Source organism: Mesoplodon densirostris, chromosome 18, assembly GCF_025265405.1.
Source record: "Mesoplodon densirostris isolate mMesDen1 chromosome 18, mMesDen1 primary haplotype, whole genome shotgun sequence".
In the NCBI taxonomy this organism is placed as follows: Eukaryota; Metazoa; Chordata; class Mammalia; order Artiodactyla; family Ziphiidae; genus Mesoplodon; species Mesoplodon densirostris.
The window spans coordinates 13,211,334-13,237,158 of record NC_082678.1 but is presented as its reverse complement, the minus strand read 5'-3'; the positions used below and the strand labels follow the sequence as shown (position 1 = coordinate 13,237,158).

The 25,825-nt window shown below is 49.9% G+C and overlaps 1 protein-coding gene across 1 annotated transcript in view; it reads left to right on the top strand.

Annotated features, from left to right (window-relative positions):
* The window catches only part of TBCD (tubulin folding cofactor D), a 177,350-nt gene that overhangs the window by 84,282 nt on the left and 67,243 nt on the right, over positions 1-25,825 (top strand). The window contains exon 14 of the mRNA XM_060081511.1: positions 16,559-16,715. Coding sequence (XP_059937494.1) covers positions 16,559-16,715 — 157 coding nt within the window. The remainder of the gene's footprint in view (positions 1-16,558; positions 16,716-25,825) is intronic.

The following is a 25,825-nucleotide window of genomic DNA, read 5'->3' as shown; positions in this document are numbered from 1 at the left end:
TGGTTTTGATTTGCATTTCCCTAATGACTAATAATGTTGAGCATCTTTTTATATACTTGTTGGCCATTTGTGTATCTCTGGAGAAATGTCTATTGAAGTCCTTTGCCCATTTTTCAATTGGGTTGTTTGTCTTTTTGTTGTTGAGCTATATGAGCTCTTTGTATATTCTGGATTCTAGACCCTTATCAGGTAGACAGTTTGCAAATATTTTCGCCAATTCTGTGGTTGTGTATTTTTCTTGATCTTATATGTGTATTGTGTCATTTTTGATGTAAAAATTTCACTTTTTTTTTTTTTTTTGGCCACACTGCGAGGTTTGCAGGAACTTAGCTCCCTGACCAGGGGTTAAACCCCTGCTCTTGGCAGTGAAAGTGCGGAAGTTCAACCACTGGACAGCCAGGGAATTCCCTCACCATTGTTTTTTTTTTTTTTTTTTTTTTTTTTTTACCACACCACAAGGCATGTGGGATCTTAGTTCCCTGACCAGGGATCAAACTTGCACCTGCTGCACTGGAAGTGTAGCGTCTTAACCACTGGACTGACAAAGAAGTCCCCCTTACCATTGTTTTAATTCTTTCATTTGAGTTCTTTTTACGTGTGCAGTTTTGGGGTGTGAATGTGTATTTGTATATGTACATGCACGTGTATGGGTTTTTAAAGGGTATCTTTAATTTTTTTGTTTTTAAATATTTGATACTTTTTAAATTAGAATTGAGATTGTTTATGAAAGAATTTATAGTTTGATGAAAGAAGTATTATGCATTTCTAAGTGGTATGTGTTTAGAATTTATACTTAACACATGTATAGAAGCCATGCAAATTACAAAACGTCTTGTATAATATGGCTTTATCTATGTTATATTTAAGAGTTGAAATTCATAGTTTGGGTCAAAACTAAGATTGTGACATTTATGAATATAAAGTGATTTGGTTGTGTATGTGTTATATACAGTGTGCTCAGAAAGTAATGTCTGTCCACATAGTTCATTATTTTAGACATGTTGATAATATTTATGCTATTTTAATGGAAAATCTTTTTCTGGATTTATTAATGAGAAACCTTGCTACCTGGGAAAACCCTTTGCCTACTAAAGTAATTTATTTCTATACCTCCCTAATTTTATCATCTGTTTCCGCTAGCAGCAGGCCCATTTGGTGTTTAAAGTCCAGTGCAGGTTGGCCGACTTGACTGGGGAGTTACTTACACAGGGAAGACAGCTGGAGGGTCCATTTCACTTGAATTTCAGGTCTGCTCATGAAAGTAGCGTGTTAGCAGGTCTCCTGGTGACACATCTGTGTGGGCACGTGGCCCCAGGACGAGGTTGGTATAGTGTGCTTGGGGTGAGGTTGCCGTGCCCTCTCCGTGCTGCCCCACGCCCCCTGCCCCCATGGGTGAGGCTGCCTGGTGCACAGTGGCTCTCGCTGCCTGGGCGCTTCCCTACCCGGCCCCCACCATGAAAGCCGTGGGGCTGCTGCTCTGCCTTCCACGCCGGTGGGACCCTGGTCCCAGGCTTCAGGAAGTGAGCCTGCAGGAGTGCCCTGGGGAGCAGCCCAGTGGTCACTCCAGGAGAAGACGCACCGGCCTGATTTCTTGCGTGGCAGGCCAGGCCCTGCTGCAGGGTTCTCTGCTTGCCCTGTGCTTGGGTGCTGTGGGAGTCGAAGTGTAGCCCTGAGGTGGGTCCAGATCTTTGTGGGGGTGCAGAGGGCAGCAGGGAGGTGCTTGGGGGCTGAAGAAGTGAGGATGGAGCTCTGCCTGGGCTGTGTCATTGGGAGAGGCCCGTAGTCGGGGGGACCTGCCATTTTCTGGACAAAGGGGGGATGAGGCCACACTCTGCCCCCTACCTGGTGGGACCTCTCCCTGCCGTGCAGGCATAGCTATGCCTGAGGGTCTGCGTCACCCTGGCAGGTCAATGTGGGAGGTCACTGGGGCAGGTCAGGCAGCTTGGCTGTGATAGATCCTCGGCCTGTGGTTAGAAGTCTGCCATCCACACTCCCCTGTCCCAGCTGTCCAAGGCGGTGACCCAGGTGGTGAGATTAGAGGAGAAAACTCTTCAGAGAACTTGGCCCCAGCCAGGCGCGGACATGTCATCAATCAAACGTGAGTGGCCTGTTGTCTAACATTCACCCTCCTTCCTCGTCCTGGCCGTCTGACCTTGGGCCGCACGTCTGGTCCAGTGACCCTCAGCTCGGTGAGGTGGGTTCTCCTGCAGCATGGTCCTCCAGGCCTGCCAGTCCTGACTTTTGTGCCATGCACACTCTTGGGGCCAGTGGAGGTCTGGGCACTGCCGCCAGGAATCTGAGGCTGTGAGTCAGTGGCAGAACTGGTCCCTGACTTCCTGGTTAAGCCTCTAATTCTCCGGAGCGCTTGTTTTTGCTTCTTTCAAGTTGTTGTACCTGGGCCACTCTGTCATCAGCTGTGGGCGTTTCCTGCGCCAGCGGCACAGCCGAGCTCCCCTCCCCTGTCCCGCCCCCTCCCGTGGCCTTGGACAAAGAGACAGGATGGACAGGCACTGGTCCCCTTGTGCTGTGTCCTAGGCGGAGCACAGAGAGCTGGAAAGAGCCTTTGTTATCTCTCCCTGAGGAGGGTCGTTCAGAGATCAAGAGAGTTTAATTTGACAAGAGCCATTACCTAGGTGGCTTGACAAGAAAGTTCTGACAGAGAACATAGACTAAGGCTGGGCAGGCCCCTTGGGGAGCCAGCACCCAGTGTGACAACGGAGAGCCAGGAGATGCTCCGGCTTTGCCGGGACTGAGAAAGTGGGAAGCATTTGTGTCAGCCGAGGGCGGAGCCTCCTCCTGGGGGGTTCAGGCTGCCCCCATGGGAGTTCACATCTCACCTCAGTTCTGGGGTGGTGGGAGAGCTTTGTCCCCTAGTCCTGGCCCCTGGGACACACGGTGGGCACCTGGACCAGGTGTGGGCGACATCAGTGGGATGGGTTCGTGCCTGTGTTTTCCCAGTGACAGCTTCCCCTGGGTTCACTTGGCGTCCTCTAGTTCGAATTTAATAAACCACAGCCGGGTGAGGAGAGAGACCCTGTTCGATGGCATCGCTCCAGGCGCTGTGGTACTGTTCATCACTGCTGCTGACGAGGTGACAGCTGCTCATGCATAGCCCTGACTCAGCGGGAAGTGTGTGCTGCGGCCGCAGGCTCTGCAGGGCGGGTGGCCCCGGGTTGGGTCCAGTGGGGACGAGGCGTGGGGGCTGCCCGCTCCCTCCTCCTGGGAGGCTCTTCCTCCTCGCAGATCGGGGGAGGCCTGTCGGGGACTTAGAAGGAGTAGAATGTTTTGATGTTAGAGAAACTGAAAATTTGGGTTTTCAGGGTTGAAAAAATTAAAAGGGAGTCTGTCAGTAGAAGGTTGTATTTTTCTGAGAATTATTTCTAAGCAGTTTTATTTGACTTTTAGCGCAGTGGGGTGATGTTGTGATGTTCAGCTTAGGAACTGTTTGCCAGCCGAGAGCTAGATTAAGGCAGTTGGTTCCCACCATGGCCAAGGAATCAGTTACCTGCGGAGGTTTCTAAACATCCAGGCGGCCACCCCAGGCCTGGGGGCCCTCCTTGGTAGATCTTCTCAGCAGGCAGTCGCGCCTTGTGCCGCGGCTCTTCTCCTTCTCGGCGTGGCTGGGACGTGGGGGCAGGTCACCTGGATGGAGAGTACCTCCTTGCTTTCACATGCTCCCTCTTTGGGAGGCATGTTAATGTGGTTGGAGAAGTGAGGATCGGACCTTAATCTCTTTCTGTGCCTTCCCAGTAGCCCAGGGGCTGGTGGTGAGAGAACCAGACCACAGTCCCACCTGTCCCTGTCCTTGTATCGTCCACAAAGTGTCCAGGCACTCACCTTACTCCCAGACCAAATGCGTGGTCACAGTTTCTTTAGGCTAGGTGACAGGTGGGTGAGGGAAGGGGGAAAGAGGTTTTCCTCCCAAAGCTTTAGACTCTGTTGTTTGTATACATAAAATTTGGAGAAGCTGAAAGATTGCTGATGGTAAGTATACTTCAAAGGGGGTAGAGAGGTATCTATTTTCCTTCAGTTATAAAGAAGATTATGCTTGTGTGAAACATTAGGGAAATGTTTCCAGGAGGGATGGCTTAAGCAGTTTAAAAAATTGCAAGGGGGCCTCCCTGGTGGCGCAGTGGTTGAGAGTCCGCCTGCCGATGCAGGGGATACGGGTTCGTGCCCCGGTCTGGGAGGATCCCATATGCCGCGGAGCGGCTGGGCCCGTGAGCCATGGCCGCTGGGCCTGCGCGTCTGGAGCCTGTGCTCCGCAACGGGAGAGGCCACAACAGTGAGAGGCCCGCATACCGCAAAAAAAAAAAAAAAGAAAAATTGCAAGGGATGTGTGTCGTTGGAGAAAGAAGGAGAAACACTGATTCACTCAACATTTTTACCTGCTGTGTGCAAGGCAATGTGCTAGATGGTGTGGGTGGGAGGCCGCTCTGGGGGCTGTGCTCCGACTCCTCTCCACATGCTGGCGCTCTGATGCCTGCCTGGACCACCTTGACGGGAGTAAGGGCGTGGTTCAGGGCGGGAGACCTGCACTCAAGGGGAGGTGTGGTCCTCAAGCCTTTCAAATGCCAGTTCACATTCAGGGGCAGGTCAGTGAGCTAACATAGCACCATCAGGATTAAACAGAGAAATGTCTCTGTCATGTACACATCACAGTTCTCAATGCTGGAAATGTTCCATGAGTCTGTTCTTAGGAGCATCTCTTTTTTTTTTTTTTTTTTTACAGTACGTGGGCCTCTCACTGCTGTGGCCTCTCCCATTGCGGAGCACAGGCTCCGGTCGCGCAGGCTCAGTGGCCATGGCTCACGGGCCCAGCCGCTCCGCGGCACGTGGGATCCTCCCGGACTAGGGCACGAACCCGTGTCCCCTGCATTGGCAGGCAGACTCTCAACCACTGCGCCACCAGGGAAGCCCCTTAGGAGCACCTTAAGTGAAGTGAATGCTGCACGGTGTCCTTGCTCTTCCCATGGAGTCTTCTTCATGGGCTCATTTCTTGGAGAGAAAGACGAGGAACCTTCCCTGTGCCTTTTAACTTCACTTGCTCTTCCAGGTCTCTGTGAAGGGGTCCAGCATCTTGATTTCATGGAAACTGCAGTTTGTCCTCAGAATATAAAACCTACTATGTCCTATGCCAATGTCTACCCAGGACATTGTCCTCGCTGCTGTTGTCCACCCGTCTTTGCTCACCTTCTGCAGTGGATACACTTCCTGTCCTTCTTCAGTAGTTCTTTGAGCCCCCGAGTGTGCTGATGGGGCACATTGCCCTGTGAGTGCTCCCTGATGGAGGTCCAGCTATCGGTTCCTGTTCTGACCTGCTTGGAACCAGCTGGCCCCAGGACGGTGGCTGTGGGGAAGCCCTGTCAATTTGTCCTGTTGTTTATTTATTACTCAGTTGGGTGGTGGTGGCAGAGGGTGCAGGTTGTCCTGTTTCTGGGCCTGGGGGTAGGGAATTCGGGGACCCCATGATTTCCGTTTCCTCCTTGGAGGCCTCTCGTCCCTCCTGAAGGCTCAGTTGCTCAGTCTCTCATATTTACCTCATGTTCAGCGTCATCTTCATAGCACGTGGAAGTCGTGTTTCATTTCATGGGACTGGCAGCTCATTTCCCCTGCGCCAGAGAACTAGTACTGTAGAGGTCATCTGTTTACTCACAGCCAGCCTCACCATGGTCAGAAGTGCCAGCCAGCACTGAGTTGTCTCACGGTATACAGACCCATTATGCCACTCCTTGGGATGACCACACGTCAGCTGTCCAGGGGGCAAGGCATGGTGGGGATGTGGGCACAGACCTGGACCAGGAGGAGGTCAACTGCCAAGCCACACTGGTTGGCTGGAAAGTCAGCCCCTGACCTCAGTCATGACAACTAAAGATCTTAACCCCCTGAAGTCTGTCCTGGGGTGGGGCCTCCATGGTAGCACCCTGGGGGGACCGGGCTCTGGAGGGAGCCACCGCTGTCCTCTTGGACGGTTATTGTACCCAGGAGAGGAGGTGCTTTTGCTTATGTTCTATCTTAACATGTTGGTGTATTTTAATTGATTTTTTAAAAAAAAGATGTGAGATTGTCTCTTAAAATAGGAAAGATACTTGTTCAGGTTATTTTACAGTACAGTCCAAAAAGTGACATTTAAAAATTAATTATTTAAAGAAAGGCGCTCTCCTGACTGAGGTCTTTATTTAAAGTTTTGGACACCTGGGATCATGTGAAGTCTGTGTTTTCGGCATTGTGTCCCACGGCAGAAGGTCGAGTAAACTGGCTGAGCACGTTGAGCCCAAGGTTACTCGAAGGGTTACTTGGAACCAGCTGGTTTAGAACGGTTTGTTCCTGTACCAGGTAGACACCAGATATTTATTATAAACAGTCTAACCGGGAGTTCCCGTGGAAAGTGTACTTGCTCATCCAGCCTCGTGGAAACTCACCACGGCAGTCACAGTGGCATTTCCTGTATTGGGCACTTGCTTTGACTTTCAGTACCTTCCTTAAACCGCTTGGGAGCCCAGGGAGCTGAAGGGGAGGAAAGAGGTGCCCGATCTCACCTGGGTGGATGCTGTGGTAGCAGTGACAAGGAGTCTGTGGCCTCAGAGGTTGTCAGCCATGGGGGAGGGGACCCCTGTGGGCTGGGCGGGGTACCCGCTTGGGGTGGGGTGGGCCGCTGTGGGCTGGAGGAGGACCCCTGTGTGTGTGGTGGGGTACCACTGTGGGGGGCTTACCTTCTGTCTTTCTGTCACCTCAACTGGTGTCAGATCTTTTTTTTTCAATTTTTTTCTTTTATTAAAAAATTAATTTATTTTTTGGCTGCATTGGGTCTTTGTTGCTGCGCGTGGGCTTTCTCTAGCTGCGGTGAGCGGGGGCTACTCTTGGTTGCGGTGCACAGCCTTCTCACTGTGGTGGCTTCTCTTGTTGTGGAGCACGGGCCCTAGAGTGCGCGGGGCTTCAGTAGTTGTGGCACGCGGGCTTTAGAGCACAGGCTCAGTAGTTGTGGCGCACGGGCTTAGTTGCTCTGCGGCATGTGGGATCTTCCCAGACCAGGGCTTGAGCCTGTGTCCCCTGCATTGGCAGGCAGGTTCTTAACCACTGTGCCGCCAGGGAAGTCCCCTTTTTTTTGGTAGTTCATATTTATTTTTTTATTGAAGTATAGTTGATTTACACTGTTAATTTCTGCTGTGCAGCAAAGTGATTTGGTTATACATGTACATACATTCTTTTTTTTAATACTCTTTTCCATTATGGTTTATCATAGGATATTGGCTATAGTTCCCTGTGCTGTACAGTAGGGCCTTGTTTATCCATTCTGTGTATAATAGCTTACATCTGCTAACCGCAACCTCCTACTCCGTCCCTCCCCCAACCCCCTCTCCCTTGGTAACCCCAAGTCTGCTCTCTGTGTTTGTGAATCTGTTTCTGTTTTGTAGACAGGTTCATTTGCGTCATATTTTAGATTCCACATATAAGTGATGTCATGCTAATTTTCTCTGTATCATTCCAGTTTTAGTATATGTACTGCTGAAGTGAGCTCACAGGTTGTTTTAATGTTTACTCTTCTTTGATTTGTCCTCCTCTCTTCTCTGATCCATGTTCCACGTAGGAATGGTTTCTAAATGGAGTAAATGTGTTTGATGTTGAGGAGGATCCCCACTGCGATCCTGTCTCAGGTGCCAGACTCCTGGGACCCACACTGGCCGGTGGACCCCGAGGAGCGGTTGTCCTGTGTCCCAGGCAGTCCTTCACCTGCTCTTGGCCTTGCGGCCAAGCAGTGTCCCCTGAATAGTGGAAAAGTGCAGAACCACATTTTAAAGTGTTGTATTGTCTTTTTTAATGATCATGAGGATCATGTGTGTTCATTATGGACATTTGGGACAGTGACATAAAGAAGAAGCTAAGGAAACCTGGAATCTTGCTGCCTGGAGATCAGCCCTGTTGATGTTGTGGCAGATGGGGGTCGTGAGCACGAGTGATCTGGGGCTCTCTCAGTGTGATGCATGGGCTGGCTATGCAGTCCAAGTCCTGGGCTGTCCCTCTATGCCTCAGTTCCCCACCTCTCAAGGTTAGTTGGACAAGGGCCTGGCCCAGAGTGAGTACTGATTGTCACTGGTTTCAGCACATGAGCCATTGACTAAGTACAGTGTACTTGGGGGTTCTGAGTGTCCTCCTGTCATTTAATATTATTTTGGGTGGCAGTGTGAGTTGCATTGAATGGTTCTGTTGTATTTAATCACCTCCCATTCCCCCTCCCTGTTATAGCAGGGCTTTATTTCTGCTGTTACAAACCATGGTCGCAGCAGTGCGGCTCTCGTGACAACTGGGGGACACTCCCCGGGGGGCCCAGGCACACAGGATCAGGTCCGTCTGACCGCAGAGCTGCCCTCACCACTTTGTTACCCACTCCTCCTGAGTCCATGGTGAGTGGCTTGAGCATAGACCAGTGCCTGCACCGTCTCCTCAGGACAAGTGCCTGGCAGTGGACTTGCTAGTTCAGGGTCAGCTTGTAGGCGTTCTGCCCACAGCCCTGTGGATGGGTCAAGGTGGGTCATGGCCACATGGCCTGCTGCATCAGCATGCACGTCTGGGGATTTCGCTGAAAGTCAGGTTCTGTCCGTGTGATCTTCAGAAATGGCTCTCTTGTCCTTATTTTCAACATTCACATTTTTTCAACTTTCTTCATCTGCTGTTTCTCCTCTTTTTAGGTTGGGATGTTCGTACGAGATATATGTGAACTCCTTACGTGTATTTGCCATCCCATCTTTATCCATTATACCACATTTACGTCGTTTGTTATTTGCTTTAAAAGTTTAAGTGTATTGATCTACTGAGGTTTGAGATGCTTTATGCAGGAATATTTGCTAATCACTTCCTTTGAGCAAGTGATGTGGCAGGGACTGCCCTGTACACGGAGGGGATAGGGCACAATCAGATGGAAGAGGAAGTGCTTCTTGTTTGCCTCAGTATTGCTCTGTGATTGTGTTAAGCATTTCAGAAGGTCCTGCCCTCAGGCAAGACTTTGCCGGCTAAACCGTAACTTCCTTCTGTCTTGCCCTTGTGTTTCTCTTGTGAGGAGAGTGCTTATCTTGGCTAAATATGCGTCACAGTAACGGCTGTACCCACTTAGCCTGGACTGTGGGCTTCACTTGTGCTGGGAACTTGTGTTTTCAGAGCACCTGGTGAGAGAGCGTCTGTTCCTGGCTTCTCGACAGCTGAGCCTTGGCTCTCAGCCACAGCATGTGGGCAGTGGTGGCGGGGGTCTTGTTCACAGGGAGGATGCGTGCGAGGGCTCTTGGACCAGCACAGCCATGTGACTTTCTGTGGAAAGGGAGAGGGCTTCATGGGTGCTCCCACTGTGGCAGGTGAGTGTGCTTCAGGCACGGGGGGAGAGTGTAACCAGGGGCCCACCCCAAACCGCACAGGATGCTGCTGAGATCCCGTTCTGTTACGCGCTGTGGAGACGAGCCCTGGCTGGGGTCTCCCAGTGTCTGTGGGGCGGGGGTCCCTCACCCTCCAAGGAAGGCCAACACACAAGTCTGAGTGGTGGTGCTGTGGCTGGCAGTGCTGCCCACAGGTCAGCTAAGGGCCTTTGGGATAGTTTTTCAGATGTCCTGTGGGAACCGAAAACTACATGTCTGTGGAACCAGATTTTCTGTCCGTCATTTCCTCTCCCCCAGCAAATTCAACATATTTTTTTCTGAGCAAGTTGGACTGCATTCTTTAGGAAGGTATGATGGCTGTTTGTGCTGGTGGATGAAGTAGAAGTTCTGTGGTGATGGCCACACCTGCTCCCGGGAAACTGGTACTTTCCTGGGCTCAGACTCTGGGCAGGCAGGTTCGTGGTCTGAGGGTTGGCTCCCCAGACAGCGCCATCATGTGCCGAGGCTCAGAGGCATCTCGGGAGACTCAGCCAAGTGTATCCCGGGAGATGTTATTCTAGGGCGTGTTGGGAGATTTGGCCCAGTGCATCCTGGGAGATATCATTCTAGTGCATCTCAGGAGACATGGCCCAGTGATCCTGGGAGACTTGGCCCCATGCAGTGATATTCCTTATGTGATGAGTTTGTTTTTAAATTAGTATAATTCATTACTTATCAAAACACATAACTTCTGTGCTGGCTGTATGATGACTTTTTTGTGGATGCTGAAAAGTACACTGGGTTCCTCCTGACCTCTGGAGATGTGCATTTGTAAGCCTTGCAGTGGGGACTTGGTGCTCTGAGGGTTAAGTTGTTTCTGTCACCTGGAGGCTGCTTTGTCCTTAGGCGATTGGCGTTAGACAAATGACATGCTGTCTAGAGAGAAGGGTATTTAAATTACATTGCTGGACTCTGGGTTGCCAAAAGGAAGCCCTCTGGGGAATCTTATATATTTGACATGTATTTGCCGTGTGTAATTGGAACCGTGAGAAAGGTCTTTGTTCAATGCTATTGAAGAGTTTTCTGCATTTTAAACCTGTTGGATCTGGAAAGAGTTGTTAGCTTTTGAATTCTTTTCTCTGATAATGACTTCTTATAAAAGTTTAGGGCAAAGACTATTTCTACTTCATATACCACCTCCTCCCCAAAGCTCTGTGATTGCTCAGTACCCTGCATGGACTGGGGCTGGTCTGTCTCTTGTCTTCCTGTCCCTGGATATCAGAGCTGGAAGCCCAGAGCATACTTTCGCACAGAAGAGGCTGGTGAAGGCCTGAGAGGTCGGGGGCAGCCATGGGCCTTGCCCAGGAGCAGCAGAAGCCGGCCCGACCCCGTCCATCTACCCCTGGGGGCACGGTACTTACTACCACCTTGGGATGAATTGGAGCCGAGAGCCCCACTTTTCAGTTTTCTTGTTGAAGAAATCCATCATCTTGCTTTCTCTCCTTCTGAGCTATTTTACTTTGTGAAAATCAAATTCCTTTCCAGTGACTGAGGCAGGTGTCCCACCGTTGCTGTCAGTGGCTGCGTAGTCCCCTCTCTCAGACCCCAGTCCAGCAGTGAGGCCTGTGTTTGTTGCTGGCAGCACTTCTTCACCTGCACTTGGATGTCAGCTACTGATGTTTGTGGCAGGTGTTATAAATGGGTCACTGGAGCTTTCGAGAGAAAGAGTTTGAAACTGCCCGTGCCAAGGACTAGGGTGGGACTTGCCAGGGAGGCTTTGCCAGGCAGCTGCAGCAGCGTGGCCACATGGGTGGGCAGGGCTGGCAGTGAGACCCTGAGGCCCAGGCGGGCTTGGGTCTCTACTTCTCTGACCTAGCTCTGTGGGAGGATGCAGGAGGACACAGGGAAGTCCAGCGCCTTCATGTCGTTGGAGGGCCAGGCGGCTACCCAAGGACATCACATGCATATGTATGGGGGCCAGGGACCAAAGCTGGGGTTTGTGGGGGCCACCTTGCCACACAGAACTCAGAGCCCATGTTCCTCACCGGTCTTTTCTCTCTCAAGTAGGGTTGAGCCCGAGTGCAGCCTACGGCTCCCACTGCCCTCTCACAAACTGACCTTCTTCCATTCCTTGAGACAGAGAAGTGGATGGGCTGGGGAGCAGGGCCAGGGAGTCTGCGGAGCGAGGGAAGACTGGCGCCTGGAGCCACGCACGGGTGGCGGGTGCGCAGGTCCCGACCCTTGAGACAGAGAAGTGGGCCAGATGAGCCTATGGTTGGACCTCCTAGTCTGCCGATTTTCCCACCAATAAATGCCAGTCAGCCATGAGGGGGTCTCTGTTGTGCTGAGGCAGACGTCTGTTAGTGGGTACAGATGACAGTGCATGTCCTTTTCCTCGTGACTGGTCGACCTCACGAACCATCTCACAATTACCTGGGGTCAGGCTCCCCCAGCCACTCAGGGGCCTCGGAGGCAAGCAGGTCGAGGGTGGGGCCGTGTCCCTGTGGAGGTGGACTTCTCCCTGGGGGCCCTGAGCATTTCTCAGTGCAGTAGTTGGGTGCGACGTCCACCTGAAGTAGAAGTGGACAGTACTGACCGCTGTCATTCATAGTTGTCTATTTTGAGATTGATTTTGTCCAATGGACGGATAAATTGGGACTCAGCAGTTAGCATCCAGATTTCCCTCAGGCTATGGAGTTGCTGAACGGTCTTCCCCAGAAGTGTCTAGGCAGCTGGGTAAAGTGGCGGTTTTAGAGAATCTGGGGCGGCAGTGACAGCGAGTTTATGCGATGCTTCCCCTCAAGGTGCCACAGCCTGTTAGTTTTGACATGCATTGGGCCATGAATGGGCTACGCTCTTGACACAGAGAGTGAATATGAACAACACTAGAAAACTAGGAGTAATTCCAGGTAAACTAGAACTTTTCCAGGTAAGACAAATGAAGACCAATTGGAAGCATTACAGATTTGGTTTAGTTCAAGTTTGGATAATAATTTTAAAATCGCTAATTAGATTTAACTACTTTATCTGAAACAGTTGTGGTAGTGTCCTCTGGTTTGGTTTGGCATTTATACATGCTCCGTGAGTCTTTTTATTTTTTATTTTATTTTATTGAAGTATAGTTGATTTACAATGTCATGTTAGTTTCAGGTGTACAGCCCAGTGATTCAGATATATATATATATATATATATATATATATATATATATATATATATATATATATTCTTTTTCAGATTCTTTTCCCCTAAAGGTTATTACAAAATATTGAGTATAGTTCCCCGTGCTATACGGTAGGACCTTGTTGGTTATCTATTTTATATATAGCAGTGTGCATATGTTAATCCCAAACTCCTAATTTATCCCTCCCTCCTTTCCCCTTCGGTAACCATAAGTTTGTTTTCTATGTCCGTGGGTCTATTTCTGTTTTGTAAATAAGTTCATTTGTACTGTTTTTCAGATTCCACATATAAGTGATATCATATATTTGTCTTTCTGTGTCTGACTTACTTCACTTAGTATGATCATCTCTAGGTCCATCCATGTTGCTGCCAGTGGCATTATTGCATTCTTTTTTATGAATGAGTAATATTCCATTGTGTATATGTACACTACATCTTCTTTATTCATTCATCTGTTGTTGGACATTAAGATGGCTTCTGTGTCTTGGCTGTTACAAATAGTGCTTCAGTGAACATTGGGTATACATGCTTCTTGAGTCTTAACTGTATGCTTCAGTTTTAGGAGGTAGACAAAGAGGGACAGGTACTCTTTCAGAAAGCTGAGCTTAGTTCCTGGTGTGTTGACTGGTGGAGGCAGACCCTTGTTAGCTTCAGTGGCTCCTGCTCAGGGAAGTTTGCCTGGTGCTCCCAGGGTATGATGCCAGGCAGAGAGGGCTCCGAGGGCTTTGCAGGTGGGAGGGGTGGCATGCACCTGGTAGTGGCCAAGAGAGATGCGAGGCCAATGGGGAATTGGTGTAGTGGCCCTGGGGCACTCACAAGAGGGAGCCATGGGCAGCTTGGGCTCTGCTCTGCTGAGGTGAGTCACTAGGCTGACCAGAGGCTGAGGCTGGTAGTGGTCCAACAGTGATGGAGCGGCTGGGCAAGGAGATTCTGGACCAGAGTGAAGGGGTCCTCTGCAGAGGTGTGGCTGCTATGGGTGGGGCAGGCCTTGACTGGACACAGGGAAGCAAGGAGGGGCAGCCCTGGGATGACCAGTGTGCCCTGAACTGTGCCCCAGAGGGGCACGGGCCACTGGCTGACATGGGATGTGTGGGTGAGATGGGCTTTGCTTCAGATGTTGTGGAATTTGAGGGACCTTTGCGTATCCCATGTGGGGTGTTGTACTGCCATTGGATTGAAGGCATGAGAACTTGGCAAGAGAGTGGCTCCATGTTTGGAGTCCTCAGCATGCACAGAGGAGGAATAAGGCCAGCTCCAGGCGTGAATGACCTTGGTGTCCACAGCGTGGGTGCCCGGCCAGAACTCTGAGTGCAGGTGCCCTTGCGGTGCTGCTAATATTGAGGAAACATGTTCTTGAGTTCCTCAGTCCTGGTTGAGATGCATATAACTGATAACACAATGTCTGAGATTTTTATTTTGGGGTACATTTATTTTGTGTAATTTTAAGTAAATTTATGTGACCATTTATAAATCTTATTAAAAGTAATCATCATATGTATACAAAATAAATGGTACAGAATCAAATCTATTTTTTGTTGCTCTCTATGGAGAATCAAAAGTCTTTAGATTGCAAAAGGCAGAGGGGACATTTGTATATAATATTCATAGTTCTGCCATTGTTTCTTTTTATTTTTTGCCTAAGACTTTCTAGGTACATTTCTTTGGAAGATAATTTCTGTGATGACAGTTGCATGTGCAAATAATTGGTGCTTCATTTTTCTTAAATCCGTACCTTGAGTGTCTTTTCTCAGACTGCAGATTACAGTAGAGAGAGAAGTGAGGTGCCCAGACCCAGGGGAGATCCCAGTCCAGACGTGCCCGAGAGGGTGGGGCTGCCTCAGGGAGGGCTGGTCTCCTCTGGCTGTGCCTTTGGTCACTTGGTGCATTTTGTGACCCTATCCGTCTCACCGCTGGCTCTCCGGCTCTTTCTTTGTTCGCTTTGTTCAGTGGTTGATCTCCCCTGCTGTCTTGCGCATCGACCTTCACTCGCTTACACCAGTTCATGCACGTGAGAATCGTGCATGAGTTATCTGGGCACCACCTGCCCCGCATGGGACGCTACCATGTTCCAGTTCTACCCTGGACATCTCTCGCCGTGTCTGCAACATGTGGCCTGAGGGGTGGTGCTGCTGGGACAGGGAGACTCAAGCCGTGTGCACAGATAGAAGAATGTGCTCCCACCCCTGGCCTCCTGGGGGGGCGTGGGCTCTGTACCTGCCCGTCCAATGTTGTGCTCGGCGGCCCAGTGTTGGATGGTGATCCACAGAAGCGGTTCTGCCCTGGTGCCCGGGAGCTGGGATGTGCGGCCGCGCCATATTCTCAGAACAGCAGATACTCATTTTCACTTTTTTTTTTTTTTTTTTTTGCGGTACGCGGGCCTCTCACTGTTGTGGCCTCTCCCGTTGTGGAGCACAGGCTCCAGATGCGCAGGCTCAGCAGCCATGGCTCACGGGCCCAGCCGCTCTGTGGCATGTGGGATCTTCCCGGACTGGAGCATGAACCCGTGTCCCCTGCATCGGCCGGCGGACTCTCAACCACTGCGCCACCAGGGAAGCCCTCATTTTCACTTTTAATACTTCTCTAAACACCGTGGGAGCTGTTTAGTGTGCTTTATGGCAGCATCGTTGTCTGTTTTGGATCAGTAGATTGAACTGATGTTCAGTCTTCAGCATGTTCTTTCAGAGAATTTCATTGAGTGTGATTTAAAAAAATTAATACTCTACCTTTGAATTGTTAGTTAAAATTTTTCTGAAGGTTATTTCTATTACGTTTTACTATTATAATCATTTTAAGAAACTTTAAAAAATTGTTCATTTATAAAATTAATTCAGTACCTTTATACTTTTAAAACCCTATGCATGAGTGTTATATATTTTCTTTCTTTTTTTTTTTGCGGCACGTGAACCTCTCACTGTTGTGGCCTTTCCCGTTGCGGAGCACAGGCTCCGGACGCGCAGGCTCAGCAAGCAACCATGGCTCACGGGCCCAGCTGCTCCGCGGCATGTGGGATCTTCCCGGACCGGGGCACAAACCCGTGTCCCCTGCGTCGGCAAGTGGACTCTCCACCACTGCGCCACCAGGGAAGCCCTATATTTTCTTTTTAAGTACATGTCTCTAATAAGCAAACCTTTCCCAAGTACTTGAAATACATGAATCTGATAAATTTAATAGGTAAATACAGTACAATTTCATCTCCCTTAAACATTACAGTGCTTTTACCATGTGTCTTAAATTCTCTCCTCTCTTTATAAAATCAAAAATTACATGTGCACTATTAAAAGCTCAGTGAGACATTTTAAAATGGAACCAGAAGGACAGTCTGTATGTACTTCAAATTACTTTAAATATCACGGGTGTTTTAGATAATTAAATGTATCTGGGTTATCCCTGAAGTTAGCACAGAATGACCATGGGCTTGCTTTACTTTGTCATCCTAGTTCTCAGCCCTAAAGCTCGGTGAGGTCACAGATGCCCTCTGAGCAGAGTTAGGACACCTGTGTAACGGAGTCTCCTCCCTCCGAGCTTGCTCACCAGCTGGTAACTGCTTTTGGGCAGAATTAGAAGCCCATCTATCGTTCACGGTCCCCTTGACAGCAAGACTCCGGGGTCAGGTGTCCTCTGGATCACATACTCTTTCCTCATCAGAAGGTGTCCCAGGTGATGCTGCTCACCCTCCTCCTGCTCCCGTGAAATGCCAGCCCCTTCCCTTGCTGCTGTCCCTTTGTGTCTCCTTAGGCCTGGCCGCATCCCTTTGGTGCGCCCCACAGGCATGTCCGTGCTGTTCTCTAGGAGTTCTGGGGCAACTTTTGAGAAACGTTTTCACCTGAGTTGAGCTGGTAGACTTGTGTTTTCCTTGCAGATGCCCTTTCTGAGCAGGTCGTGGGTTTCAGAGTGACTTCGGGTGGGACCACGTGTGTTGCTCACACCTGCCTCTCCGGGGCTGAGGTGCCAGCAGGGTTGTGGTACAGCAGGTGCAGCGTCTGTGGAGCTGAGTGCTGCTTTGGGCCTCCTCACGGTCTCTGTCTCCCATGTGCAGTTGTCACCGTGATCCTGAAGGCGCTGACATACGAGGAGAAGCGGGGCGCCTGCAGCGTGGGCTCCAACGTCAGGGACGCCGCCTGCTATGTGTGCTGGGCCTTCGCACGGGCCTACGAGCCTCAGGAACTGAAGCCCTTCGTGGCCGCAATCTCAAGGTAAAGCCTGTTAAGTGACTTTCCAATCACTGTGGAGGAGTGACAGCATTGGCTTGCCGGCTTCCCTGCCTGCACCTGTGCAGTGAAAACCAGCTCAGCTTCACAAGGCTGGAAAAATACATTTCCCCTGGTTTCCTGGACAGAGCAGGAGGGCAGCAGGCTGTGCCACCCGCGTGGGCCTGAGCCCTACTTTTAGGATCCTGTGTTTGTGCCGGGAAAATTCAAAACAGATGTGTCCTCAGTATAGTGATGTTGTGAGTTAATTTTTTCCCTGTCTCCTGTTGGACTGGAGTCCCTTTGACGTGAAAAGGGAGGTCAGGTCTCTGCTTCTGGTCGTTGATTAAGAAGCTGGAGGAGGCGGCCAAGCATGGCGGCAGCCTCTGGGTTAGTCATGGTTGTAACACTGACCCGATGGCTTTTCCTAGGAGATGGATTGCAACATTGTTCTCAGGTCCTGGAGGCCGCCTGCCACAAAGGAGGTGCCGTGAAAAGAGCGGGAGACCCCCCAGGTCTCAAAGCATCTGCACGGCAACTCTGTCCTGACATCCTCCTCCTCCGGTCTGCGCATCGGGTCCCTCCCACCTTCTGAGTGCCAGCAGGGCCTGGGGGAAAGCCGCGGAGGGCGTGGGCCACTCTAGGGTCCGGAGAGGGTCCTCAGGCCTGTTTACTGCTCCGGATGCGTGGCCAGGCTGTATCTCTCAGTCTTTACCCTCGCGTGAAGGAGGAGCCTGCAGAGCAGCCTGAGGATTCTGACCCCTGCTTAGGGAGACGCACTGCTTCCCAGGAGGTTGTAAAGGTGTCGGACCCCTCCTGGTCCTGTCCATCCTTGGGAGGGGATGGGTGGGGTGGGAGGGCAGTAGGCTTGTGGAGATACCGTGGCCTGAGGCCTGGCTGCGGAGACCAGGCTGCCTGTGCCTTTGTCCCGTGTTCCTGCCCTCGGGCGTGCGTTCCCCACTGTCTCATCGCTCTGCAAACGTGATCGTTTGCTGTTTAATGCAGCTTCCGGGAAGGCGCTGCCTACTGCTTTCTTGTTCTGCTCCTCAGCTTTTTGGAAGTTGCTTCTGTAACTAGAGAATGAAAGCCCAAAAAGCGTTTTGCTCATTGTTTACATCAGCAGTCACAGGATGATGAGCCCTTACACTTAGATGGGGGCTCTCATTCAGCGTCACGGCTTCCCACTCCTCCAAGGACGCTTGGCCTGGCTCTGCAAATGCCACGCTGCCTCTGCCAGAAGCAGATGTGGGGGAATCTGGCTCCAAATGGTCATTCCCATTTCAGAGTTAAGTCATCCCGACAAGGCTTCTTTTTTCAGTTTAACCTTTGTGGCTGAGAGCTTGGAAGGTTGCAGGAACCTGGGCCCTGCTTTCTCCAGGGACTCTCTTTGGTTCAGCCCAATGGGAGAAGCATTGCCAAAGGCTGAAGGGTCAGTAGAGGCATTGGGCACAGAGGTGGGCGGCCACCACTCACCACGTCCTCTGCTTCGGGGAGAAGCTTCTCATTGCCCCGTAGGTGAGAACGTCAGAGTCACAAGACCTCGTCACCAACTTGGAGAGAAATAGCATGAAGGGTCCTGAGTCCTGCTGTCCCTGCTGGCATAAGTGGGCCAGAGAGCAGGGTTCTGTGCAGGCCCTGGGCTTGGGAAGGGAGCCTCTTTCACCCAAAAGCAGATACCATTGCAATGCTAATCTCAGCAGTGGTTTTATAATGCAGAGTACCAGCCTGTGAGCAGAAGTGCTGGTAAGTGTTAAGCCTGGCCCTTGCTCACATGGCGTGACTGTCAATGTGGATTCCTGGCGTGGGCGGCCCTTCACAGCCTCCTGTCCAATTTTCCTGGAGGCTGAAGGGGCACCGGCACATCTTACTTCAGGGTGACGCCCTGTTATTCAGAAAAGGAAAGACCCCCTTTGGCGAGAGGGTTACTTCCTGGAGCTGGCGCCTGTTGGGAGAGGGCTTTGAAGAGACCAGCGACCCCACTGGGTGGAGGCCTGTGCGGCCCACCTGCTGGACGAGGGTGATGCAGGTCTGCTTGCAGCTGAGGGGTGGGCCGAGCCCTACTGTGGGGCCCCCGAGGGAACTGGAATGTGGGGGCGACGGAGTACAGGTGGGTGGTCAGGACACCGAGCTTTCTGAGTTGGGACTCATTTTAAATAATTGTACTTAGCACGAGGGACAGGTCACAGCTGCGTGTACTGGTGGCAGCGTCCGTCCGCAGAAACTCATGTGGTTCACCTGGGCCTTTGATCTCCGTGGAGGCTGAATTTCCCTGACGTCTTGGGTACGCCCAAGCAATCACTGATGAGTTTACATACACTGAAACCACCAGCTTGCAGGGGAGCCCAAGGACTCCTGCTTCACAGCCCTCCTAATATTTCTCCTGATTGACCTTGGAGTTAGTACCTCATGGAGTTTCTGCTCAGAAAGGCCCCTCTTGTCCCCTTCCCCTGTGCCCATCCCAGGACTGGATCAGCAAGTGCCTGTTGGAGCCATGCCCGGCAGCTTTCTCAGTCCAGTTTGGCAGGTTCCGAGGGAGTCTGTGCTCCAGCCTTTCCCGGTCCATCTAGACTGCAGGCCCGGGGAGGGGGGTGGAGCGGGCAGGCGGGCGGGCTGGAGGGTGAGTCACAGTGCCAGGTGAGTCTGCAGGATGCTGCTGGCGCTCGCTTCCCTGCCCCAGAGTATCGGTTGGGGTGTGTCCTTTGAGATCAACCTCCCTTGGTTTGTAATAAGTGACCACATTTTAATTGTCAGCTTTTAAGCCCATTCATCCTGGCACATGATAAAATCTTGCTATCTTTATACTTTCACAAACTCTTCAGTAGATCCTGCAAAAGTAGACAGTTGAGATCAAACTGTAATTCTGTCAATGAACTAGAAACATCTGATGAAAAGAATCAGGTGGTGGTAATAATGAGGCAGGGCTGGGCTCAGCCCATGGAAGAGGTCAGAGCGTGGCCGGCCACCAGCTCAGAGGGCCGTGCAGGGAAGGAACGCTCACCTTCCTAAAGGAGCTGCTCCGGCCTGCTCCCCTTCTTAAAGGAACCCGAGGAACTGTTCTTCCACCTCACCTGTGAATATGTGCTTACCCTCTCTGTTTCGTAAATACCGAAAAGGAAGTTTTTAGGTCATTTTAATCATGGTTTGAACTAGTATTGGTCGATTTTGAAAACCTGTATTTCCTAAGCGTTATATTCAGACACATTAAGAGATGGAATAATTATTTTGTGGATAAGTACATAGGGCTTCCTGAAAAGCCAAGTGTAATTTAGGGAGAAAGAAACACATAAAGTTAAAATGGTAGAGGATGGTTGTGCATTATCTAGAAAGTACCATCTCACCAGTAATCATATATACACTACCAAATGTAAGGTAGATAGCTAGTGGGAAGCAGCCGCATAGCACAGGGAGATCAGCTCGGTGCTTTGTGACCGCCTGGAGGGGTGGGATAGGGAGGGTGGGAGGGAGGGAGACGCAAGAGGGAGGGGATATGGGAACAGATGTATATGTATAACTGATTCACTTTGTTATAAGCAGAAACTAAAAAAAAAAAAAAGCTTATTTGCAAGAAAAGGAAAAAAGATCCCTGTTGCCAGCATGTGTGTTGGTTGTCACCTTCTAGCGATTTCCTCACCTGAAACTCTTTTGTAAGCCGAGCTCCTGTTGACATCAACCCTGCAGGGCCCCTCCCGCACCGGGGGCAGTGCCCGACTCAGCCTCGCGGAGCGAGCTGGGCGAGCAGGGCAGCGTGGGCAGTGCCTGGGGATTGGCTCCCAGATCTCTTCCTCGAGGGCAAGATTGTCCTGAAAAATCAGGAAATGTCAAGCATTGCTCAAAGCTATGTCTTGTTCCCACTCAGCGTTTCTTGATGGCAGACTTCCAGGGGGAAGATAACCTTTCTGTTTTTCGAGAAAAGTTAAGTGGCAATTATTGACCAGAGTGTTCCCCCCTGTCCACCTGTTAGGTCTCCCCTCAGACTCCATTTTAGCTCTGCTGCGAATGAAAAGCACTTTAAAGATGTCTTGTGTTTCGCCGTTGTGTCAGCTGGTATGAGCTTTGATTCTTCTGATTTAGAGAAAGCCACAGGTGCGTCTTGTAATTTATTCCAAAACCAATGTGACTTGAAACTTTCAGACAACACGGGTGGGTAAGAAATTATTAGTCTGATTATTTTTTATTATTATTATTTTTTTTTGCGGTATGCGGGCCTCTCACTGTTGTGGCCTCTCCCGTTGCGGAGCACAGGCTCCGGACGCGCAGGCTCAGCGGCCATGGCTCACGGGCCCAGCCGCTCCGCGGCATATGGGATCCTCCCAGACCGGGGCATGAACCCGTATCCCCTGCATCGGCAGGCGGACTCTCAACCACTGCGCCACCAGGGAGGCCCAGTCTGATATTTTTAAAAGTTTTGACTTTGAAATGACAAGATTACTGTTACTTAAGGTTAAAAAGTATATTCTGTATTTTATTGCTACAAAATATTACACAAACTAACAACAATTGAGTTCGGGGTGAGATCTGCTCTTTGCTGTACCTGCTAAAACCAGGTGCCTGGAGCTCGGAGCAGGTCCAGGCACGCAGCTCCCCTGACTCGGACAAGAAAGAAAGTCCCTTTCTGTTTGACACAGAGCATCTTTCTGTGTTGGGAAATCCTGGTGAAGTATTACTTGAACTCTCCCAGCGAAAGCAAACAGGTGAAAATACCTGAGAGTGTTCCAGCCCCAGTGGCTGTGGTCGGTGTGGTCCTTGCTGGCTACAGTCTGGCCCCTGCACCTCGCTCTGAAATTCTAAGTGAAAGCACATGACTCATGTTCAGCCCCATCCTGCTGAGGAAAACTTCACAGCACATGGGACATGGGGGCCCTGGGGGAGCTCTCATGTTTATATTTAACCAATATTGTCATACCTACTTTTATTTGAAACATGCTAGTATTTCTAGGTAAGCCAGTTTTGTTCTGAAAGTGTGACATTAGAGTAATTTTCAAAATTTAGTCCAAATCAGAACAGTATTTAAAACCTGTTGCATTCATAGCTATATACACAGTGGATTTGTTGAATTAACTTGAGTCTATATTTGACTAAGAGCTGTGCTTTTTAAGTGGTTCTGTTATATTTGTCCTACTGTGTTCTGTGAAGTTCGGTAAAATACGGATAAAGCAGCCAGTATTTGAAGCCATTTACTTGTGAATGCAGAAGCAATCTGATGGAGGCGGTTGGGCCTGTCTCTAGTGCCCCAGGGTCAGGTTCTCAGGCTGTAGCCAACGCAAGCCCTTCAGAAGCTGGCCTTCGGTCGAGCCTCACCCTGCGTGTCTGAGTCGGTGGCCTGGCCCTGTGGCCCTCGCGAGCTCGGGGTCTGCTCCTGTGACCACAGGCAGGGTGTGTTCACCGTGACGGGACAGGAGGCTTGCGCCCAGAGGCAGACCACTGCGTGCCATTCAGGGGAGTTTCTGCCAGGCTCCCACGACACCCTGTCTCTCCAGGAATCATTGCTGTGTGGCAAGTGACCACAGGGACCGAGCCAAGTGGGCTGGGCCTTGCCACGGGGGTGCGGGAGGCCCACAGACCCACCTCAGGCTGAACACAGAGAGGGGTGGGGTCTACAGGAGAACGTAAGCGGCGTCACCTGTGGTGGGGACGCCCGAGCTTGGCCTGGGCCCCGTCACTGCCAGGTGACTATGGGGGACCGTGTGCCGGAAGGGTGAAGGAGGTAGAGCCCCTTCCCTGCGGCTGCCGACTGAGGTTCAGGGGAGGGGCTGGAAGGAGGTAGCACACATGACAAAGATGGGAAGGACCCTTCGGCTCAGGAGTTCATTAATGTTTTGGCCAAGTCACAGCGTAAGCGGACAGACTTGAAGCCATGCTGTCTCCGTTTGGCACCACGGAGCAGGCCCCGCAGGCTGACCTGCACGGCGCGGCGGTGGCACAGAATGGGACTTGGACTTGCCTCAGTGGTCTCGGCTGCACCAAGGAGCTAGGTTGAAGTTGGGCTCAGCCTGCCCTGGGCAGGGCCAGAGTGTCCACAGCTGGGAGGCCTGGTGGTCAGAGTGGTTTGATGCATAACTTAGTAGTGACCTTACAGGGGTTATGGTGGCCTGTAGGGTTAGGATGGCAGGTGATTTTAAGTTTCTTCTCTATGTTTTTTCCATTCTCTCCTCATTAATCAGTGTTCCATAATTTAAAAATTGCAATTTAGGACAAATAGATTGACAGGAAATTTTAAGAATTCAGTGTAAAATGTGAACTTTTGGTACAGAGGAAGTATAGATACGTCAACATTTTTCTTGTGTCAGATGTTAAAGGAAAGCAGAAATTCTTGGTTCGTATCTTTTCCTAGAATACATATGATCTTACGGAGTTTTTAAAAAGGCTCTTATTGGGACTTCCCTGGTGGTGCAGTGGTTAAGACTCTGCGCTCCCAACTCAGGGGGCCTGGGTTCGATCCCTGATTGGGGAGCTAGATTCCACACGCATGCTGCAACTAAGAGTTTGCGTGCCACGCAACCTGACAACTAAGGAGCCCGCCTGCCACAGCTAAGACCCAGCACAACCAAATAAATAAATAAATATTAATAAAAAATAAAAGTAAAAAAGGCTCTTACTAATATGCAAATATAATACTTAAATTTCCATCAATGATGAGAATACATTTAGAATAAAACACCAAACATGTTTTTGTTAAGAACAGTAGTGTGTATACGTTAATCCCAAACTCCTGATTTATCCCTCCCCGCCTTTCCCCTTTGGTAACCATAAGTTTGTTTTATATGTCTGTGGGTCTATTTCTCTTTTGTATGTAAGTTCACTAGAATGATTTTTTTTTAGATTGCACATATAAGCAATATCATATATTTGTTTTCAGCTTACTTTGTATGGTAATCTCTAGGTCCATCCATGTTGCTGCAAATGGCATTATACACACTACTATATATAAAATAAACAGCAAGAACCTACTGTATAGCACAGAGAACTATACTCAATATTTTTTAATAACCTATAAGGGAAAAGAATCTGAAAAAGAATAGAGACACACACACACACACACATATGTATAACTGAATCACTTTGCTGTACACTTGAAAGTAACACAACATTGTAAATCAACTGTATACTTCAATTAAAAAAAAAGAACAGTAGTTGTGTAATTTTTGGTTATTGAAAGATCACAGTATTAAATGTCTTGATCAGTTTAATGATTTCTCAGATTTTGTTAACAAAAACAATTATGATGTTGAAATGGAATCAATTAATCTTTAACTGGTCCTGCTAAAGTTGATGAATTTCCTTTAGTGTTAAGCCCAGTATTTTTTTAAAATCTCATTTTGGCTGTAGTTTATAATATAATAAAGAGTTGAGAGAGGAAAAGGGAATAACTTTCTGTTAATAGAGTTTTGCTGAAATTAATTTCAGCTTCAACTAGTAAAAGGACCCCAAATACTGGTACTGGATCTTTAAAAATCTTCAGATATTTAGTGGCTTTTCAAAAAAACTTTAAATTTTGAACTAACTTTAGGCTTAAAGAGGAATTGCAAAAATAATAGACGTTTCCATAAAAGCCCTTCACCAGCTTCCCTGAATATCGATCTCTTAGAAAGGGGACCGAGGAATGAGCGTTGTGTGGGGCCAGTGGTTAAACCGCAGCTGCTCTTTGGCGATGTGCCTGCCCTCTTGGTGTCGCATTTGGGGTGCGTCCCAAACTCACTGTGCCAGTTGAGGTCTGTAAGGTGACTGTTTTTTTAAAAATAAATAATAAACATTTTGGGAGTACTTTGAGACTATGTAACTATCCAGTTTTCACACCCAGCACCCATCAGGTACTGCGCTAGGTTAGCAATGGTGGTTCTTTCATAGGAAAACATGTCTCCTCTGCTTTTTGCTCCTTTGTTTACTTATGTCAGTGTGGACCATGGGTTATCTTCTAGCACTGTTGGTTATTTCGTTGCTCAGATTGCTCTGCCTTTGGCTTTTGGGAGCAATTTCAGGTTGGCTTCTGTGCCCTGTGTTCCCTGCCCCCTTGCGCCTTTGTTTTTAATGGTTTCTCAATTTCTAGCATGACAGGATGCCCCAGGCTTTTCTTTTCCCCTCAACCCAGCCCTGGAATTGACCACCTCCAGGAGTCTGTTCCTCAGAGTGGAGAGTATTTAGAATCCAAGACCTGGATTCCACTCGCATTTCCACAGTGTATCCTTTGCACCTCCAGCCTGGCCAGCTGCGTGGACACCTGCGATTCCAGCCCAGCGCCAGGTCCCCTGGCCTCCTGTGAGCAATGCTTCTTCATCCTGGCTCCCTCCTCTGCAGCATCCACATGCAGTTGTTTCAGAACTGCTAACCCTCCCCCGTGAGAAACACACCCGCCCGGGAGGAGGGAGTTCCTGTGTGTCCTCCCCGTCCATCGAGTGTAGTGTCTCTGTGTAACGCAGGCACATTTCCTCTGCTGTTGCAGGACCCCACTTCCTATAGTTCCTTTTTAATTTGCATTCAGGAAAATTCACTCTTTGTCGTGAACAGTTCTGTGGGTTTTGACAGATTTGTAGGATTGGGTTCTACAACTTCAGTACCAAACAGAATGGCTGTCGGGTGGGAGGCCAGCACCCCTTTCAGGTGATCTCTGTGTGTCTGAATAACCCTTTTTCAAACATTTCCTCTGTGGGCTGATAGGAGATGCAAATTTACAAGTCACACTTAGAAACAGCACTTTGTCCCCACTTTGTTTTCTGTTGTTGCCAAATCCGACTGGGCACTTAAGTACCTTCTGGTTTGTCCCTGATGGTTGAGGGTGATCACGTAGTGAAGGGAGGTTTCAGTGAAGCTGGTGGACAGTGTGAGCCTGGGGACTTCCTTCTTGCGGAGCTCGGTCGTGGTTTGGCTTGTGGGGGCAGGACCGTCAGAGCTGCTTTCTGTGCTTGCCTACAGTTTCTGGGGAGATGCAGGGCTCATCGCTCCTGCTGGCCCCCGGGCCCTGCTGGCCACCCACATGTTTCTCTGTTTGTACCTGTCATCCTGCCCCGACCCTGCCGTCCTCGTCCTGCCCTGTGAGGCCCATACACGAGGCCACTCTCCCTGTGACTTCTGCTGGCTCTCATGAAGTCGGGGTTGGCCACCCTCGCTGCCCCATGAGCGTC